The sequence below is a fragment of the Lepidochelys kempii genome, chromosome 6, assembly GCF_965140285.1.
Source record: "Lepidochelys kempii isolate rLepKem1 chromosome 6, rLepKem1.hap1, whole genome shotgun sequence".
NCBI classification, from domain to species: Eukaryota; Metazoa; Chordata; order Testudines; family Cheloniidae; genus Lepidochelys; species Lepidochelys kempii.
Window position 1 is genome coordinate 50,965,176 of NC_136385.1, and position 18,732 is coordinate 50,983,907.

At 38.6% G+C, this 18,732-nt stretch overlaps 1 protein-coding gene across 7 annotated transcripts in view; it reads right to left on the reverse strand.

The window, feature by feature from the left end:
• The window catches only part of SHANK2 (SH3 and multiple ankyrin repeat domains 2), a 613,170-nt gene that overhangs the window by 6,041 nt on the left and 588,397 nt on the right, over positions 1-18,732 (reverse strand). For all 7 annotated transcript variants that reach the window (XM_073347891.2, XM_073347893.2, XM_073347892.2 and 4 more), the window contains 3 exons: positions 17,685-17,815; positions 14,143-14,254; positions 9,764-12,167 (listed from right to left, as the gene is read on the reverse strand). In XM_073347891.2, coding sequence (XP_073203992.1) covers positions 9,764-12,167; positions 14,143-14,254; positions 17,685-17,815 — 2,647 coding nt within the window. The remainder of the gene's footprint in view (positions 1-9,763; positions 12,168-14,142; positions 14,255-17,684; positions 17,816-18,732) is intronic.

An 18,732-nucleotide genomic window follows, 5' to 3' on the forward strand; every position in this document is an offset into this window, starting at 1 on the left:
TTATATTCACTGTGATGACAGCTAAAGGTCAGATAAATCAGATTTATCTGAAAAGCTCAGAGTAACACAACATATCAATTCTTAGCAGGGCCTGATCCTGCAAAGCCTTATTTTTTGAGTAATTTGTATGCACACAAGCAGTACTAATTTCACACAAACCATTTCACAGGTTCAAAGGGAACAGGCAAAATCTTTTAAGGCTTGCAGGGTCAGTCCTTTAGTTACTCCAAAAGTATATTAGGAGCCATAGTTTCAGAATTTAGCTATTATTGCACAGTATTGTAATTTGACCAAGAAAGGTAAAAATCTGCAAGGTTTTCAGTACCTTCTTGTGAGTTTCTTGTATCCTAATGGCTCTCAGCACCTTGCAGCATTGAGCCCAAACAAACAGCACTAGCAGATTGTAAGACGTATATAGTAGGAAAGAAATCAGTGAACCAAGAGAAGTAAATAACTTTACTAATTTTAACTTAGAATTAAGTGGCCACACTCAAATTCCTCAATAAGGCTAGACACCATTTGAAGACTATGGTAGTTTTGCTATGAAAAAGAAGGATTGCACTCTATGGCCATGATTTATATAAACGGCCTAATCCACTAGCATGTGAAAACCTCTCCATATGCCTCCACCTACTGTGTGTCTTTGATTTAACTTTCCTATACTATTATAAAAAAAACCAACACAGTTTGATTATTAATCCATGTGCATCACAGTGGTGCCAAGGGTCCCCATTGTGCTAGGCACTGATATTTTCCTGTTGCATAGCAGTGATATAACTGACAACATTGGGTTCCACCTCCATCTTCCACTTCAAAACGTACAGTCACTGCACATAAATTACTGCTGTAATGGACTCCAAGTATATATTTGTTCAGAAAATCATTATTGTACCTTTTACATCTAAACTGCATTATGCAGTATGTTCTTATCATAAATATTTATACTATTTCTATGGCACTGTCTGATAGATGGGACAAATCTGTTTTAGTTGATTAATGAAAGACATTAGCAGCTCTATCTCAAACAAACATACTGTAATGATAACATTTACACTTTTATAGCACCTTCATTCCAAGAAACCCAGAACACCCCACTAACATTAATGAATTTAACTTTACAATTGCAAGCCTCCTCTGAGGTAGCTGTTAACATCATTGTACGGATGGGACAATAGACACAGAAGTTCTGTGACTCAACCAAGGTCACATAAGAAGTCTGTGGCACAGCAAAAATAGAACTCTCCTCCTTTCCTCATTCCTAGTCCTGTGCCTTAAATCACACAAGCCTCCTTTGGCTGTCCTTACATGCCATGCCAATCATTGCATTAAAACATGTGCTATACAGAAATCTATATAGCTTCTTCAGCATACTCAGTGTCATAACATGAGACCATCGTACATTTGTGTAAGAAAAAAATTGAGTAACTCCCATTCTGCCGATGGTTTGTTATTCCTTTTCTATGGCAACTATACTATTCTAGACTCTTTGAATTAATTTTCTTTCCTTTCATTTCTGTTTTTTAAAAAGCTATATACGAAAGACTACATATTGGTTCTCTACTGTTGTGTGGCTCATCGTTAAGACAGGAAGGTCAGCAAACGGTAGCCAATGGATTCATATATTCTAGTTGGTGAACATAAAGGTGTGAGTGTTTGATCATATTATAGTAGGGATATGAATGTTCTCCTGCCTAAAACCAAATTTCTTTATAAATTACAGACTGAACTCTTTCCCTCCCTTATTTGCATACTTGAAAAGGTAAAGAACATGATGATTATTTTAAATAAATCTATCCCTGTTAAGAATCAGCAAATGATAATATTTTGGTGTAGGTTTCAGAGTAACAGCCGTGTTAGTCTGTATTCGCAAAAAGAAAAGGAGTACTTGTGGCACCTTAGAGACTAACCAATTTATTTGAGCATAAGATTTCGTGAGCTACAGCTCACTTCATCGGATGCAATCTTATGCTCAAATAAATTGGTTAGTCTCTAAGGTGCCACAAGTACTCCTTTTCTTTTGGTGTAGACATTCACTTGTGTGTGATTGCACTTGTTGCAATGCATATTACACTGTCTCATATGACATCATAATATATAAAGTACTGTGTCACAATGGTGTATTTCTCAAGTGAAAAAACAGTCCATGTGGCTTGCAAACAAGAAATCTTACTAGCTAATTCTGAATCATATTTGCATGATTTAAAATTAAAAATACAAGCGTGTATTTAACAGAGATTCAGTGGCTGACAGCATGCTGCAGTGTATTCCATGGCTCCCTTGCGGGAAAGGGGAGAGGGGGAAAACAACAAAACCCTGCATTATGCTCTCATCAGAGTTATTTTTATATAGTGACTTGCCTAAAGGTCTGCTGTCTATGACAAAGCTCTTCCACCTTCTTTTAGGAAAAAAAAGTCTTAGCGAAAGAAAGAGCCAATAATATATAAATAGCAATACAGTACGAAATAAGGTTATTCAAGCCCTAACTTGTGGAAACAAAAATTTTCTTTAATCACAAATGTTTGTATTTTACTTCAGTTCAGCACAATAGACAAACTGAAAAGCTATTTGCCAGAATCTGTTTGCTAGCGCGATCAGAAGAGGCCCTTGGGTCCCATTATGAGGTGGTTTATGGGAGGAAGGAAGTGAGGCAGGATCACGAATCCTGGTCCTGGGGCTGGTGAAGATAAGGGACAGTGTGCGGGTTGGTGGGGCACAGAGTATTTTGCTGAGTAGTTAGTTCAGTGTTAGCTAGGAAGGATTGGGAAATGGTCTGTGAAGGGAAGTCTCTGTTCAGGGGATATGGTTTCAGTGGGAGCAAAATAAGACGCAACTTCATTTTGTCAAAGTATGAACAAAACTGATCTGTGGCCAAATAACTCATTTATTACTGGAGTTTATTCAGTTGGTTCAATAATGAAGCAGACTCATGTGAAAATGGTAAAGCAAAGCAAGAGGATACTATGAGGCTATGTGGCTGCGTGTGAAAAAGCTAGTTGAATCATCATCTGGGATCAATGTAGTGAGTGGGTTTTGCTGTTGAACTGTCCTGCGCTGTCCCAGGTGAATGATTGCTTTGGAGAAACTCTGTATGATCTGACAAATTTTGTGAATTAAAATATTGCAGAAACATTGGTAGTTAACTCATTTTGCAAACATAAAGAAGTCACCCACTAGTGAAGGGGGGAAAAAAGAGAGCTTTATCCAATAGAATAATAGTATGTAAACAACACATAAAACCCCCACAAACACAACAGCAAAGCTCTGAGCACAGCACATATTTGAAAATCAGGCCACTTATTTAGGCACCTAAATATGGATTTAGGAACCAATTTAAGAATCTTTCCTGAAATCTTTCTCCATGAAAAAGGTGGCTTTAATCTCAGTTTGAAATCAGATCCAGTTCTGTAAATCAATGGTTTTAGAATGGCTACCATTTCTGGATTAGGATAAACTAATCCCAACTGCAGTTAGGAACAAAGTTAACACTAAAAATGTGATACCAAATGAGTGAAAATTAAAGAAAAAGAGAAGGAACAACATAGAATACTCTATGCTTTTTGTTGTCACTTACTTCACAGCACTTCAGCATGACACTCTTCTGTTAACAGCAGTCATGGGAGCAAATAAAAATGACAAAATGGAATGACTAAGACATGCAAAACAACATACAAAAGCAAGAGATCCTGTGAAACTGGCTGACAGACAATTAATGAGATGAACTGAAACTAATGGACACAATAGTAACCGAAAAAAAAATCACTGGTGGTTTGTATGTTTAGAATAGTCACAAGAAGATGATGGTGTTGAGTTAAAGCTGCAGTCACCTTATAACCAAATGCACTGATATTTACTATGCATAACTCGCTACTGAATTTAACTCTGCCTTACCTGGCTGTGATATAATTATGTCACTTCTCTAGGTAAATATTATAAAAAATTGAGACAGGTAAGAAAACATTTATAATAGCAAGTTCATTTACAAAAAATCATACCAACACACTACTGTTTTTTACTCGCTTCAGGGCTCAGTCCTGCAAGCTGCCTAAGTACTTTTGACTCCCATTGTTTTCAATGCAAGTTGAAGGCACTTAGCACCACCACACAGAATAAGGGCCACTGCTAACATAAAAAACATCAAAACATTTAATGAAACAGAACCATATAAGAATTACATCCTGAATAAATAACCATTTCTGTCTAAAGCACTGTGATTTGGTAACAGTGGTGATAGTAAACTACAATAACTATCATTACTATTTATTACTTATTAGCATGTTGAATCAGACTGGAGCAATTAAGGAAACTCATGGTGAATGATGCCCTTTTCACCTTGGGCTGTTCTACTGCTTTTTTCTTCCGTTTCGGAACCACTTGGTTTATTTAGTGTTAATCACACTGACATTATTCACTGGATCCTCCAGGTTGGATTATGTTGCTAAGCAACTACTTGGTTCACAGAGTACACAGTAATCTGTTAAAGTGGTTAAAAACCCCTGATTTATTCTACTATTTTGCTTTATCAGATCCATATAGAAGCCTGTATGTTTTAAAATGAATTTATAGAACTGCTAACATTAGCTCCCAACATTAAGGGAAAAATATAACTCCTTTGCTGCTACAATGAAGATTTATTTTCCAAATAACTGCTAAGTTTTTTTTTAATAGATGAACCTAAATCAAAATCCCTGAGGCTGAATATATCCAGCTATTATTAAAACCTCTTTTTTTATATTGGGCTCAAATAGAATCCCCATGAATAACAAAGCCTAACCTTTTTGGGGAGAGCAGGGTGGAGAGGGGGATGATGAAAAGGGAGGCAGTGAGAATCAGATATCCAGACTTGGGGTGTAAGAACTTAGGTAATGTAGGAAGATATATTAGACAGACTCTATATAACATTTTGCAATTAGGATTGGTCTCCAAAATTGCCTGAACTAGATGGTTGGCAGGATCTAGGGGTGGGGCTACAGGCCAGATTCAAACACAGATCAAATCCCTTCTCTAGTTAGTGATCATTTCTTCTTTTTGCAGTGTAATTTAAGCAAGTTCATCCTTTGGATTTCTTATCTCTTTCTTCCTGCCTTTGTGCACAAATTAGGTAATTCAGTTGAGACACAAGTAGACTTTCTAGCTAAATTATTTTCAATATTAACATACGTTCAGTGTCCCAGGGCCATCACAACAACACACAAGAATTATTAACATAGCAAGGTATGAAGAAAGAAAGGTCTTGGCTCCTTCTACTTGCTTAATAATTGAGGGTGAAATTCTGCTCATTACTGTACAATAAAATCTCTGTAGTCCTCATTTACCAGAAAACACACAGAGGTCATATTTCATTATTCTCTTTGACTAATGCTCACAAATTATCTATAATTTAATGCATCTATGATACCTTAAAATTTTAATCAGCACCATGAAATGATACAATCACCATGACTGAGCTACAGTTATGACAGCTACAAAGCATCATATAATTGGAAGTAAGCCTTACAGGTAAAGCATCTGTTGCTCGCTGTGCAGAGATCATTTTAGTAATGTTTAGGAATGCTACATAGGCTGTAGTTTTGTACATTTCACATGAACAATGTATGTTCTAATTTCACCAGGCATCTGGTGCCAAGTGTTGTGAACAATGCTTGTATGTGTACCACTGCTTCTCTTTGGATAGGCCTACTAAAATGTGTATCAGTTTCCTTTGGCAGAGTTAATTGAGCTGCTCCTTTAATTCAATACGATTTCTGCATTTCTGAGGTAAGTTTCTTAGTTCTCTTTCTAATACTACTTTGCAGAGAGAAAGGCAGCAACCCCTATATTTAGCTTGCCCAATGCTTTTGTATATTAAAAAGAATTCTAATGCCTTGAGGGCTTGAAAATTTGGCAGGAGGATAGTCCAAAGTATGTTGGAACTTAGCAAATAGTTCTGTTTATCATGCACAAATAGAAAAAACAATCTTGAACTTATTCAGTCATAGTTGGGATAGGACTAAAAGCAGTCACTGAAGTCAGCATGTTTGACCGAATACACAGGGTGAAACAGATCTGCTGAGTAAGGCAGTGATGCTTTTACACAGGCAGTTTCTGGAGAAGAACTACAAATTTAAAGTGGACAGTTCTAGACATTAACACACATGCTAGGGCCAATTTCAAGTTAATGCCAGGATGAAGAGCTAGGCACTCTGTCCACTCCCATGAGTTTGCCATTAGCCTCTCATGCCCTCTCCTCTTCCTCCTCTCCACCCCATCCAGGAATTTGTCATCCATTCTTGCCCCTAGACAGAGCACAGAGGAAGTTAAGCAGAAAAAAGACCTAAAGGGTCCAATCCCACTGCAGTCATTGGCAAGGCTCTCAGACCTCACTGGGAGCAGATCAGGCCTGAAATGCAGAGTCCTGTGCATATTAAGCAGCAGAAAGCTTTCCTGATATTTCACTTTCATCTCAATCTTATTACTTCAGTTATATACTCTCCTACCTCCCCCTTGTAAACACACTAAAGAATTCCTTTCACCATTGATTTTTACATCCTTTAAATAGTTGTAGACCATCTCTTGCCCCCATTTCCTCAATCTCTGCTTAGCCAATAAATAATTATTTAGCTCTTTTAAGTCTTTTCTCATACATCAATCATCCAGCTCCTCAACTCCCTTTTTTCTGCCTATCTTTAAATACCTCATGTGTGTCTACACCTTTCTGATACTGAATTAAACAAAAAAACCTTTTCCCTCCCCAAATATTCAAGAGGCATTCTACTAGAATTATAGAAAGAGTGAAATCCCTGTTTGGTGAGGTGATGCATCTTTATATGCAGACCAACACTTTATAGGCCTTTTTTTTTTTTTAAACCGTTATGTCACATTGTCAACACATGTCTGATTTGCTGTCTGCTGTACAACCTAGGTCTTCCAGCATTACTCCTTCCCTGCATTCTCTGTCCCAAATATATGTTTGGGATTATTTTTCCACAGAATAATTAGCTTGCTGTCAATTTCTCCCCCCAGTAAATGCAGCGCTTAATTTTGACTCATTAAAGAATTCAGTGAAATTAAGAGTTCTGATTATTTCAGAATAGGAAGGAATGGCAAAGCATGTGCTAGTTATTTGCCACACACAATATTTGGAAATAAACAGGAACGTTCAGTTCCACTGTAACCTGGAAAAGAACTCCTAAATATGACAGAATTAAATAAGATTAGGCATATAAAGCCAGGTATTCTAGCTGTTTAATGTGACTTTAGACACAGAAAAGCAAGAACTGCACACATTTAAAAATGACCCTGCAGTCATGAAGGTAACAGAAAGACTATACAGTCTGGTCTTGTCATCTATGATTCGGCAACGTTCTGTTTTACGGGATTACCGAAGGCATCCTCAATTCAGTTTCTGCTCCACCTTTGGCAAAAGACCATCTACCTTAAGCAACCAAGATATGTTGGTCAATTTGTACAAATTTCATTGAAATGGTCTTTTTTGTATTAAGGCCTCTCAAGTGCATTAGACAACCCACCTTATGTTCTCTGTTTATGTCAAGCACAACTGAAAGGCATTCCATTCCCCTGGAATTTTTTACTCATATCTTCAGTCTAGGAATGCTGTATGATCCTTCATACCTTCCTTTATGGCCACCAGTTCAACAGCTTATATCCAGTGGGAAAGAACAAACTTTAACTACTATCCTCTAAGGCTTGAGATAATACTGAGAGATCATTTGGTATTAAAAAAGGCCACTCTTTCTATAATGCCAAACATCTCCCTGATGTACCCAAAGAGTGGGAGCCATGTTGTGTTTCTTCTTTTGGGGCTACTGCCTACTCAGCACAGTAATTCTTGGGGGGGGGGAATGATTTGGATAGTAACTTTAATATATAGTGACATTACATTTTTGCACATATACTCCAAACAAAAATAGATTTCCACATGGCAGATTATATCAAGCAATTAACAACACTGCAGACAAAGATGGGATTGCAGGTCAGCAGTCACTCCTAAACTCTGCATAATGCCAAACATCTCCATACCACAAAGAGGATACCATATTTTCTTAAAATATACAGGTCAAACCCTATTATTCAAATCTCTTGTAGGACAGTGGTAACATTCAGAAAACTGGAGTTAAAGATAAACAATTTTTTAACCCAAATCTAGGATTTAGAGGAATATATCCACTTTTCAGATGTGTGGCCTACCTATAGTTACTTTAGCAAAATATAAACACTTTTTCATTTACCTGCAGGCCTCTGCACATGCCTGTCATCAAGGGTTATTGTACCCCTGTTCTTCCAGCTCATTTTTAATGACAATTTTTGTGTTCAGTGTAATACAATATACATTTAAAAGTGCAAGGATATAAGATATCCTGTGGGATCTCTTCCTAGGACTTTTGTAGGTATTCTTTGGAAATCAATTCCATAAAAAATGCATGAGCTAGGCTGCAAAAGGAGTGCTGATCTAGAAACTTTTCTAGCTCCCTGAAATTTTCTTTCACAGATTGTTCAGTAAACAAATACGTGCAATTGAAATATAAAAAAACCTGAAAACAGTAAATATACCAGGTGATTTACAAGGATATTGCATACAGGGGTTATTTAAATCAACAATTTAGTGGTAACAATGTGATTTCAATAAAAAGCTTCACGAAATTGCTTTGTGGATCATGTCTTGTCATACTATAAGGATTAAATTTAATGTTGCTGATTAACTGAGTTATCTAACTAAATCAAATAATGTTATGTTGAGTGTGTGAAAAAAGACTTAAGTGAAAACTGATATTTTATCAACCTCAATCAGTTATGGAATGGAATAAAATTTCAATATAATTATAATTGTTGAGTAAAACTGCAAGAACTCTGTTGTATAAATATTATTGTAAAAGAAAAACCACACCAGTTCTTAAACATAAACCTAAATAATTCACATCAAAATAATGGATACTCTGTCTCTCAAAGGGATAGCAATTGAGAGAACTCATGTAGGAATGCAGATTGGGTAGTCCTGGTGCTTGTTTACACAGTGGGGCAATGCAAACACTACTGGGTGTGATTTTTAAACCGTGTTAATGTGTTGCACATTAATTCAACTATGTAGACCCTTCTGGTGTGGACTAAAAATTCCCTACTGCACCTTAACGTAGTACTGTTTTGAGCAGCACTACATTAAAGGACATTAGGGAACTTTTAATGTGCATCTGCAGAATCTATGAACCAATTAACGTGCAACACATTAGTGCATATTGCTGCTCCACGTACACAAGCCCTTCAAGCTAGTGTCCACAAAAACAGAACTTAAAATGGAAACAACTAATTATAAACTTCCCGCTGGTTTCTGCTTCTTGCTTTTGCTGTTTACTGAACCTTCCTCAAAAGGAACTTCCACAGAAACCTAAAATTTGTGTGTTAAAGGGGTGATATTCTAGCAAAGGGAATTACAATAGAGCTAACTGTAGCTTGTAGCTAGGGGTCGCCTTATTGGCCGATGTGGTGAGTTTTTTTAGAAGCCTCAGAAAGTGGGCTCATTTTTCCAATGAAAATGTACATTACTTTCATAAGTGCTCATTATTTTATACTGGAAATTAGCAGAATAAGAAGGGTGAAAATTGTCAATTATATAGTGTATTTATACCTGAGGGTGATCTTTTAATGTTATCAAAATTCCTATGGTGGAGCCTGCTTATGTAAATTCTCAAAAGCATACCCTTGTTTAAGAAACTGAGTAATTACATCTTGAAAGAAGTATAGCTCTTGTTTTAATTCTTTTAGTTTCATTTACCTTGTACTGAGACTTGCAGTTTTTGTTCCAGAAGGCGACTCCAACCCTTCCCCTGGCTTTGAGGATTTCTCTCTGTTCATTTGTTGTAGTATTGAGTTCAATTCACTAATAACATTAGCCTTTGGGCCTGAGAGAATTGGGCTTTTTACCTCAGTTACATCACCCCATAGCTTGGAGGTCCTTTGCTGTAAAACTTTAGCTGTACTGGGCTGTGCACTGATAGGAGGTGGGGGTGGAGCAGGTGGAGGGATAACAAAGCTATCTACAGTTTCTTCAATTAGAGCATCTTTGTAAAGTGCATTGCTTTTGTTGATTATGGGCTTCATTTTTGGCTTAGGAGGTACTGGGGGTTTGTCCACCAGAAACGTTTGCCCATCTGCATAGACTGTACAGGTATCCAAGTTCTCACCACCTTCAGAGGATAAGGTAGAGATGCTGGACACTGTTGAGATAGTGCTGGTTGTCTCTAAGTGATGGTCACTACTAGATCGACTGTCTACCTCCTCAATCCCAGAGTCAGTGACATGATCAAAACTTTCAGGGGGTGGCAGAAATGAGGCAGGCAAACAGTTTGAAAGACCCACTTGTTTTTTACTGTCTAAAGAATTCGTGGATTGGTTGGGGTTAAATGAAGCAGATGTAGGTGTTCCATTTTTTCTTTGCTTAAGTAAGTCCGTTAGAGCAGAACCTGGAGCTAAACGGTCATCGGGGATATCAAAACTGTTAGCAAATTCTAAGGGAGGAGGTAACGGCTCAGTAAAAATAAATTCTTCATCAATATCAATAGATGCTAAAGGGGGTGGAGGGATGCGAAATGGCAAAATGACAGGGTCATCAACAGAGCTAGCTGCAACAATAGTTTTGCAGGGAGATGCAGGTGGCTCAGGTGTAGCAGATACATTCAACCCACTTTCTGCTTCTTCACTATCTTCTGGCATCTCCGATGGAAAATTGTCTGGATTCATTTCCATTTCAACTCTCTTATCTTCAAGGGTGTCATCAGACTTTGCTGCATCCACAGTATGAACCATTAGTAAACCAGCTGACTTCTGCTGTGAAGTATCCATAATATTTATCAGCATGTTTTTCTTTTCTTCAGGCTTCTTCTCTTTCCCCATATCTGTTTCATATTTGTTTTCAGTCTCCTGCCTTCTCAGTGGGCCACGTGTATTTTGCCTGGTAACAGCAGCAGTCACAGGAAATGTTGTTTCAATATTAGATCTCAGCTTTGTATCAATATAAAGTGGTTTATTAAGGTCTGCTTTACCAGTTTCTCCTTTGCCTGGAGTTTGTTGCGTTTGTTCTTTCATGGCTCTATCTCTTGCAGACAGCGCGAGTGCTAGAGGTGAGTTTGGATCTAATAGCTTTCCTGTGAGTGGATGAACATAATTATCCGAACTGGACACATTAACGGTCTGAGTTGCAACCATATCGTTTTCAGTAACTTTTTTTATGGATGAAGAGTTTAATGTCCTTTCATCACTTTCATTGCTAGGTTCACTGCTATTAAAAAGATTTTCAGATTCTCTAGGTGCAGGAACCGGAGAAGGTGACATAACTTGCCTAAAACTATCTTCATTACTAAACGTGTCCTCATCAGTAAATTTAGATTGCCTCATACGTGGTATTGGGGGCAACAGGCCAACATCCTCATCTCCCAAATCTGTAGAAAGGAAAGCTGGAGAATTACGCCTAGCTTCTAATCTCTTTTCCCTGTCCCTCACTGCTCCAGCAATGGCCGCTGCAAATGGACTACTGACGTTTAAATTATCATCAGGTCTGAGCTGTCCAGGCTGCTCTGAAGACTGAGGGTCAATCTCCATACTGCTTCCTTGGCTACTTTTCCCACTACTGCTGGTAGATGGTTCTTTCACAATAATTGTTGGAATTGGAATAGAACAGGTCTTTTCTGGACTATCCTCAACATTAGACTGTTTCACTAGCATTCCCTTCCGCCTTGCTGGTTTGGCTGGCACGTAAACTGCTTTGCTTGCTATTTTCCCAACTTCAGAATATGGGTTTTCTGGCATCTGACCCCTCTTGTTTCTGAAGTTTGCCTGCAACGCAGCATTCCTACTATACAAGTCCTCAGAATCTAGAGAATAACGGTCCAGTTCTCTTCTGTAATACATCCCTTTGTCCCTCATTATTGTTCCCATATGTTCAGATCTACCTGAAGAAACCTTTGAACCTGAATTCTGATTAAATGCAGGTTTTATTGTTCCATAGCTTCTTGATGTTGGAGATTTGGGAGAGTTATAAAGGGAGGGAGAAGGAGGTGGTGGTGAAGGGGGTAGAGACTGTGGTGGAGGGGGGATATCTTCAGAAGTGTCTGGCATGGACAGACTTCTGGTAAATTTCAACATAGGAGGAGCCAAAAATTGACGTTCTTCCTCTGTTATTCCTAAGAAAATGAATAAAGGGAAAACTTTAAATATCTGCAGTATAATTAAATACAGTGTTATATTTTTCCACTAAAGATATGACCCTAAGGGAATGTCTACACAGCCCGCAGGAGCGAGCCTCCCAGCCCAGGTCAACAGATTTGGGCTAGCAGGGCTCATGCTACTGCACTAAAAATAGCTGTGTAGACAGCATTTTGAAATTGTGGCTTGGGGTGGAGCGCAGGCTCTGAAGCCCACCCTTCCCCCCCTCTGTAAGCTTCAGAGTTAGAGCAACAACTTCAAAGCACTGTTTACACAGCTATTTTTAGAGTACTAGGGTGAACCCTGCTAGCCCAGGTTTGTTGACCTGAGTAGGTAGGCTTGCTTCTGTGGGCTGTATAGACATACCCAAAGATGCTACAGAAATTTTGCATGGCATGGAGCAGATCTGAAATAATAAACCATGGCTGGCTTGTTGATTCCTGCTCATTAAAAGTTCTCTAATTGTTGAATTTCCATAAAGCCATATGGTAGTATTAAAGAGGAGTGAAACAGCAACAAAACCGTTTCAGAGTAGCAGCTGTGTTAGTCTGTATCCGCAAAAAGAAAAGGAGTACTTTTGGCACCTTAGAGTTTCTAAGGTGCCAAAAGTACTCCTTTTCTTAAAGCTGAACTGATTACTGATTGTAGGCAAATGCTTTTGTTTGATGTACCTTTGGAGCCAATATATTACTCTTCAAAAGAAAGTGAAAGTATGAAAAAAAAGACAAAAACTACTCAAAACAACATTAAAGATTCTGTATGAGTGTGAGCTAATTGCATAGAAGGGAATTTTCTCTGAAATGTGTCAAGAAGGCAAGGCATTGTTATACAGAGAAACTGTGTTTCTGACTCTAGCAATCCAGAAACACACAAAGTAATGCTATGCTTACACAGCAAGTACAATATTAAAGCATTTCTGGGAATTTTGCCTGTATTGTTTTAGTAAAAGGAATATAGAGAACCATCAATATTACATAAAAAGTGACATTTTAATTTTGGATAACATTTTTCAAATGCAATTAAGTGATGTAGGAGCCTAAGTCCCCTTTTCAAAAGTGTTTTAGGCACTTAGGAACCTCTTAAGTCCCTTAGATGTTTTAGAGAATGTTAACTGCTGATACAGAGGCTCTCAACCTATTTACTATTGTGGGCCGCATATGCAGCTCTCTCTGTTATATGGGCCACATCCACACAGTATATACACTACCTTAATGGCCCTGACGGTGTCACATGGGCCACAGCTGTGTGCTGATTGGGCTGCAGGCAGCCCAGAGGTTCAGAACCACAGCTCTATGTAATAAAAGTAATTTATGATTTTACTCAAAGAGGAAGGCATTTTGTATAAAAGGTGGCTATGCCATAAGACAATATCTGGAAATATTGTGTGTATTTTGCTGAACAGCTTTACACAAGCACAATGCTTATAATTAGTTCAGAAATACCTTGAGTAAAGTAGATCAATTTTAACAGCAAATGCACCAAAAACTAAGTTTTCCCCCCTCCCCCCAATAAAGAAAAAGGATAATTTTGAATTTAAAAAGTGAGCTTATTTTATACATTTGACCAGTAGGATGCATATCACACCTTGCATAGCACATGATGGTATTTTCATGTCAATAAAAACATCTGGATGACTCTTAGCTATAGTTGATTTATGACAATAGATCTTCCTCGATTCTTTTTCTTTGCACTTTCAAAATTCTGGCCTTCCTTGTTAAAGGCAATTTTCCATAGCTATTACAACCCCACAACACTTGCCTAAAGTGATCAAAGCAAAACATGGAAGTTGTACTAGTTTTCAGGCAAACTGATTTGGTTTTTGAGCTTTGAATCAGAACTAATGAGTCAATTAAGTTGAAGAAAAATGGAGTCAAAATGTTTTAAGCAAGAACAGAAGTTAATAAAAGGTGCCAAATGAATGCATGTGTAGAATTTACATGAGAAAAATTTTACCTATAGATTTTTGTCTTCTCATTGTACCCCGAGGTATACCTAGAAAAAGACCTTGAGGAGTCCCAGGTACAGTAGGTGGCATCACAGCAATACCCTGTCTATCGTACATGGACTATGAAACAAAACAAAAAGGTTATGTACAAAAGGGCAATGTTAGAGAGAGACACCATAAGAAAAATAATTCATCTCCTGTTCCACATACTACTTTGTTGTTCATCTTAAATAGTCAGTGGTCAAATAAAATTATCTATTCTTCTACCACATTTTAAGGGTAAATTTGAAGGTATAACAAGCAATCACATTTCTGTTTATCTCCCTCCTAAAAACATTGCCACAAACTGCACCGTTGTTCAAGTCACCCTGCACCTACATCTGGGTTCCAATATTTTGACATAGAAGAGAGACCTTAAATTTTCTAGGTGTAGTGTGTTAAATACTCAGAGTTCTAAATCTGCTTATACTACGCGGACGAGTAGCCCCACTGATTTCAAATGAAATTATTTGTGAGACTCAGAATTTGGTCCTAAACTTATATTTTGATTTTATGAAGTTGAAGAGTTTTGACGAGGAAATTATAGTTGAATACCATGGTTTAGCACGATCATCAGGAACAGAACAGAACAGGATCTCAGCATTTCAGAAATAGTGTTTTTATGGAAAGATGTGTGTCTTCTTCAAGTGGTCTCACCATTGAATCAGAAATATTCGAGATCAAGTAGACAGAATTAGTGACAGCAGTTTCCTACCTAGGCTTATTCTGGGCCTAGATGCTTGTAGGGTATTCATTATAGCCAGAGCGGGGAGTGCTGCCAACAGTTAAGGCTACCTGTTTATAACTGCCAACTTTAACCAACTTTTCTGGGATGAACTTTCCTATGCTAGCTGTCTGACTCATTCTGAAATTTTATTTTATTTTTTTTTAAAAGGAAGTTTCAGCTACTACGGTTCAGTTATTTTCAAGAACAAGGATAGGGGAAAACACATAGTTTTGCCCATGTTAAAAAAATGTTCAACTATATAATTAGGAAGCTCCAGGTCCTCCATGCTTTGCAGAAGGGACTTGAAATTTGGCAGGGGGACACCCTGGTGTCAGTGATGCACCTTTTGCCGTCTCTCTGAAACTCCACACAAATTTGGCCAAGTTCCCCAAACACTGTAGTTTGCAGATGCTCAGTAGAGACTTGTTAGAGCTTGGCAGTTACTGAACAGTCTTCCATATTTCGTGTGCAGTGCCATTCTCCAGGCCAGGGGCTGAGAAGGACTTTCCCTGCAATTGCTCCTTACTGCTGCCTGGGGCCCATTGTGGCGCCAAATATGGAAAATGGGAGCAGGAAAACTATCCTGCAGTCTTAATGCTCCCCCTGCTTGCAGGCAGGCAAGTGATGAGAAGGAAGAAGCTGCTTGATCGGAATGCAGAGGGGGAGGAATAGAGGAAGTGGTGTTACAGGAGCAAGGAGGGGAGGAGCCATGGGACTCCAGTGGGAGGGGGCAGGAGCAGGATGAGTTGGGTGAGTAGGACAGAGCAGGAAGGGGCAAGAAAGAGAGGTTAAGATTTTTAAAATATAATTATGCAATAAATTGACAATTAAAATGGGGAGGGAGCTGGGACAATTAAAAAATAGAGATACATCAGGTGGCTGTTATCAAACAGTTGAAGGAGAGACAGAAAGCCATCTTATTTTCCAGTCAGCGTGGAATACATGCAGATCAACAGAAGAAATTACTCCTTGTAAAATAGATTGTGGGCACATCTCAGAACATGGAATAATCAGTAGTCTTCCCCTTTCTCATTAGTGTTTAGCCTGCTTCTAGGGCACCCCTGATCCTCAAGGGGTAAAGCCCCTTAATTCTTCCCTCCTCTCTCAATTGGCCTGGGTTCTTTGCACTTGGTGCCTTCACCTGGGCTCCAGCCCAGTGCAAAACTAACAGACATTTGGCATTACAATGTATAGTTACAGGGAATCTAGGACCAGACAGACTATAAGGATATACAACATGTTATTCCTTGAAAAGATAGGGGTAAATTGAGGATGGCCTCAAGCCCCAGCTGTCTCCAAGTGCAGGGAAGGCCTAGTGGACTCAGCTGGCAGTCAGCCCCCCAAGGCGCAGTGGAGTCTTAGGGCTCAGTCTCTTCTTTGTGGAGCTGGGTTCTCCAGATCAACCCCCCTAGTTAAGACACACAAAATGGCATCTCCCTCTGTGCTGCAGAGAACAACTCCAGTACTGCTTCCTCTTTAGCTACTGTAACCTGACTCCGGTAATCATTTGTGGTTCACCAAACCCTTGAGGAGGAAGGATAAGGGGCTCTATTATTTTTGGGATCAGGAGGGGGGCTATGTTAGCATGGCAGCTGAACACCTTCCCAAAAAATGATTGTCTGCAACTCACTAAAAGACACTGCTGCTTATCCTAAATCTGTATCCCCCCGATCTGTCTAACAATGTACAGGTTGTCCTCCAAGTGCCTCATAATGGATTTGTGATTTTTATCCTCACAATACGCTTTTGAGGTAGGGAAGTACTATTAACCCTATTTTACAGATGGGGAACTTAAGTAGAGAGATACTAGGGCTCAGATCCACAAAGATATTTCAGCACCTAATTGTCCTTGAGAATCTAGGCTTAAGTGACTTGCCTAAGGTCACATAAGAAGTCTTCGGCTGAATCAGGAACTGAACCATGGTCTCTTAAGTCCCAGTCCAGTGCCCCATCCTTCCTACTTGTAGACGTCACAAACCTACTTATTTTCTACAATACTGCTGATACAATTCTGAACACTCTGGGATTCCTTCCTCTGCAGCTGACAAGAGCGAAGCGTATGAATAAGGATTGGTACTACTTCAGTGGGAAATAAATGCAGCTAGACAGTAGGGAAAAATTATTTTTTCCTCATAAGACTTTACAACCAGTGGAAGCAAACTCAGATTTGAGGGTGTCTACATTTGGAACTGGGAGCGTAATTCCCAGATGAAGGAGAAACACCCAAGCTAGCTCTGATCAAGCTAGTGCTCTAAAAATTGAGCGTGGCCACAAAGGAACAAGCACCCAGAAGCGCTAGCTGCCCCAAGTGTGTGCCTACCATCTCCGATTGGTATGTACTCGGGGCACCTAGCACTCTATTTTTAAGGCATTAACTCAATCAGCGCTAGTGTGGGTGTCTTTTCTTGAGCTAGTAATTACACGCACTAACTAGCTTTCCAGGATATAGCATTTCAGTCGTTCGTGCTTTTTATAGCATTACTGCTATCTCCTCCCCTTATAAATTACTCAACTTTATCTAGTCAAAACCAAAACAGTCAATGTTGTTGGGAGTAAATAAACCCAGTAATGAAACAAGGATTAGGTTTATTGTTAACGACGAAGCTTAGAATGGTGATAAAGAATAATCATAATGATTAACTACATTTATAAACCCCCCCATTGCTGGTGTATACATAACAGCATGGCAACTAGTGTGCATAAAAAGACTGGACTTACTAAAGCAGTACTAACTAGAACCACAGTTTCATAAGTGAAAGCAAGAATTTAGGAACCACCACGTACATTTATATCTGTAGCTGAAGGAAAGCATCTACTGGAAGGCCGCGGTTTAATCGTTGCCACTCTTGAGTCCACAGTTACATTGTCTGTAATTCTTGATGGCTTGGAAACTGGTACAATTTCATCCACTTTATCTGTAACATAAAAGTATTCACTAAAATAAATATAATTTGTCCAAAGACTGAAAATCTAAATATTGCAAGGTCAAAGGAAGAGTTTTACTTTTCAAAAAATGCAAAGAAAAAGGGTGGCTTTTTTTTTTTTTGGCATTTTAACAAGGCAATGCTTGAGCATCAAAAGTCGTGCAAGCCGAGCACTTATTTATTGCTGCTGCGTAACATGCATGCTTTAGTTTTAAGCCTGCATGCATTTAATGTTTACTTAGTGTGACTCGAAAAACAATCCTCTTCTTCAAACCTTCAAAATGTGAAGGGAGAATATCTATATAGAAACGGAAAGAAGACCTTTAGAGATAATGAACCCATAGAGCACTGTTTCACATAGCGATAAGCAGACAGTACTTAGTCACCAGAATTTCAGTGATATTTTGAACAACAAGTACTTCAAAAGTGCTCTTTGTGTCTATTCTTCTTCTCCAGTAATTTCTAATCTATTCATCATGTCAGTCTATTAGACAATATAACTTAGCATTATTGGAAACTGCTCCATGTCTCTCTGTTTAATTAAACTTTAAATATGCTTTATATTAGTTTTGGTTAAAACTATCATATTTGTGGTCAGAAATGGGCCCAATAGGCAAAGTTCCAATCTGGATCAAAACTTTCCCAACACTGGGGAACAGTGGTTCAGAACTGGGATTTTGATTTAGCATTCTATATAGTGATAGAAACCATCTGTGAACATGTAAGATCCCTCAAAGTTCAGGAGTGTTTGGACCCAGGCCCAGCTCCAGTTGTGACTATAAACCAAATGCAGCAGTAATACTATTGAATATATTTAGCACTAATATAACGCCTTAAGTCCAAGGATCTCAAATCACTATGCAATCAACCATAGTCTTACAACTCCCTTATTACAGGTTGGGAAATTG